This window comes from Branchiostoma belcheri, unplaced genomic scaffold (assembly GCF_001625305.1).
Source record: "Branchiostoma belcheri isolate BF01 breed outbred unplaced genomic scaffold, Haploidv18h27 scaffold41, whole genome shotgun sequence".
Lineage (NCBI taxonomy): Eukaryota > Metazoa > Chordata > Leptocardii > Amphioxiformes > Branchiostomatidae > Branchiostoma > Branchiostoma belcheri.
In genome coordinates, this window is record NW_017804032.1 from 305,215 (window position 1) to 308,224 (window position 3,010).

At 42.1% G+C, this 3,010-nt stretch overlaps 1 protein-coding gene across 1 annotated transcript in view; it reads left to right on the forward strand.

The window, feature by feature from the left end:
- LOC109477713 (sulfotransferase 1A1-like) overlaps positions 1-1,705 on the forward strand; it is a 4,290-nt gene extending 2,585 nt beyond the window's left edge. Inside the window, exon 7 of the mRNA XM_019779058.1 lies at positions 1,662-1,705. Within this exon, the coding sequence (XP_019634617.1) occupies positions 1,662-1,705 (44 nt within the window). The remainder of the gene's footprint in view (positions 1-1,661) is intronic.
- Positions 1,706-3,010: the final 1,305 nt, after the last annotated feature.

Sequence of the window (3,010 nt, forward strand, 5' to 3'; positions counted from 1 at the left end):
TGTGTGTGTGTGTGTGTGTGTGTGTGTGTGTGTGTGTGTGTGTGTGTGTGTGTGTGTGTGTGTGTGTTTCTGCATACTAGTATTTGTGGCCAGCACAACATAACAAGGCCTAGTTGGCTTGTGCTTTTTTCGCACTCTCTATATAAAGCAGAGGTTTGGGTGTTGGCATATTTTTGGCTTGTTTTTAGGCTATTTTATAGGGCCTTCTTTTTCGCGTATTGTACTGCGTTGCACTTCCATTGCACTACACAAACACCATGCTTCACCTGAATTAAGACGTTGAGATTTTCCTCTTTAATTAAATCTAGGATGGCCACGAGTAACCGCTGGGAAACAAGAGGATGACGACACAAAAGACGTTGGTAGAATTACCCGCCACCCACCTACATTACGTTAATATTCTCAGAAATACCTCCCACGGCAAACCTTTTAATAGAAAAGAACACCCTTTTGCGTCACGCGTGCGTCACAAGTCCGTCACACCTACGTGATGTGGGCAGAGAAATGGAAAATTCTCGGTGGTTTGCCCTTTGGCACACAAGCCATGTGTTCTATGAAGAAAATCAAAGTTGAAAATTTATAACTCGGAGCCAAGAGAATCAATGTAATGTTTTTTTTTATCGTAATGACTTTATTCGCAAACGCATACCCGAAGGATACATGGGAACACACACAGGTGCAACAACGTAAGAAATGTTTAAAAAAAACTGTCGTTTATAGATCTATCTGATGATAACAAACGGCGTGGCTGCGCTTGGAGTCCCATTTAACGTAGAATATGTTTTAAACACAGCCACAAGATGTTAACTTAACCCGCCAACGTTTCGGTAGTTAGGGTAATGATGGGTGCTTCCACTGCGCACTGCAGCTAGATGTCGCTGCTGTTAGAAAAATGAGATTCCAAACTTGACCCTCTGCCGGCAGGCTTTAGAAAGGGCAGCTTTGACTGCTTGTCATACCTTTGTAGTTAAAAAAAAAGGAAAATTTTTGAATGCATATTTCGTGATAAAACGTACTGTGGAAGGAGCTTTTTAGTGCCTGAGTGGTCGAATTCGAAAGACTCTAATTCTTCAGCTTGCCAGTACCTTCTGAATATGGCTGGTACCGAGGCTATATCATTAGCGACCTATGAAACCTCAAAGTTTATTTCCGCAACACTTGTACATAGCGTTAACAGTGCCAAGGGCGCGCCAAATCCAGGGGCCTCTCAAACTAGAACGCCTTGTGAAGTGCTAGCACCGCAAGCTTCTGGTGATTAAGAAAAAAATATTAACATGCATCACATCGTAATGATTGGTCAATGTCATCTGGCTATATGATAATACATTTTGCCGCTCTGAGCCGTACTCCTTTATCGGCCCAACTCTCCTGGCATGTTATCTGTCTATTCGGCAGTTTTCTACTCTTTCCGGCCATCTCTGAATCTCTGAAGTCTGGAAGAGGCTGTGATACTAACATAATCTCCAAGCAGATCCATTCGGAGTAGGGGACGATCAAATTTATTGGCCACCCTAGTTACCATTTACCCGTGGACAGGCGGCCAATGGTTGGTTACACAGCCAATATATAGACTCCCCTTGCCCCTGAAAATCTGCTGGGAGATTTAATACTCACATGCCCGGGTACAAATACCACTTGCCGCCCCCTCCCCCATACATCAGACCACCTGTCAGCGACTAACCAGATCCGTGACATTGTCTCCTGATAGCTGCCGACTGCGGTTAAGGCCACGACCATGACCTAACCCAGGGACCAGGAAATGAGATGAGGGTCGGGTTTCCAGCTTAAAAGAACGACTGTTCGTCTGTGAGCCATTGGGTGTCTGTATGTCTTTTTCCATGATGCGTACGTAGCGAGCCGTTTCAATTCACCGTTGATCGTAGAAGCCGAGGTCACTTTTGTAAGGAAATTCTTCATGAAGCGTAATTGGTCGATTTAATTCCACGTAGCAGGTTATTTGTTATGTTGAATTTACCCTTAGCGTTATGAAAAAAAATCGTATCGTCAAGCTGAGCTCCTTGGTATCGCGTAGTCGAACTCCAGATTGTCAAAAAATTATAACGGAGCGGCCATGGCCCGCAGACTAATTTTAGCAGATATATAAAAACAAAATTCCAATGTTATTGTTTTCCAAATGCTCATACAAGAACAACTTAACCGTTAATTGTTGTCGGCCTGCCTGAATTTACTGTTAAGCGTTATTAGCCGATAACCGATAAATTTACCGATAAAGCGCTGCTAGGATCCCCGCATGCAGACCCTCTCAAGTTAATCGTTCAGCGATCGTCCTTCAGACGAATTGTGTGTAAAAGAATCGCCCCAAAGGACTAGAAGTCCTTGTAAAAATGAGATCTACTGTAGGGTAATGCGGCATATGATAGTCATTAGGCAGAATTAAACACAGCTCAATTGCCAGAAGTAGCCTCTTAAATAGCGCGATGACGCATGCGGCCTTGTGTTTGTGGCCATCGTCATGAATATAGACCTGAAGTGAAGAGAATGAAGTCAGAACGAAGAATGAATGATTGATTGATTGATTGAACGATGAATGAATGAATGAATGAATAGATGAATGACTGAATGAATGAATGGTGAACGAATGAATGAATGAGTGGCTCTCCTAAATTGGAGGCATAAAGAACGGAAAGGAAATTAATATGAACGGACGAATGAATCCGTAATGGTGAATGAATGAATGAATGAATGAGATAGGTTCACAAACTTATCGACGTAAGTTTACGAACAGATACATGGATGGCGCACTCAACTTTCCAACACGTATCGTTGACACCACATATGACTGAACATAGATACAAACACAAATCCAATGAAAAATTTCTTATAATTCTTTCAAGATTTCAGTGATTATTGCCCTTGTGATTAAAATGATCTATTTTGCGTGTGATAATTCAGTCGCGAAGGTATGTTAAAATTATGTCTTGGTTAAAACCCATTTAAAAAGTGCAAAAAAAAGTGCAAAGTTCTGCAAATGCAAACAGGATGCAAACAG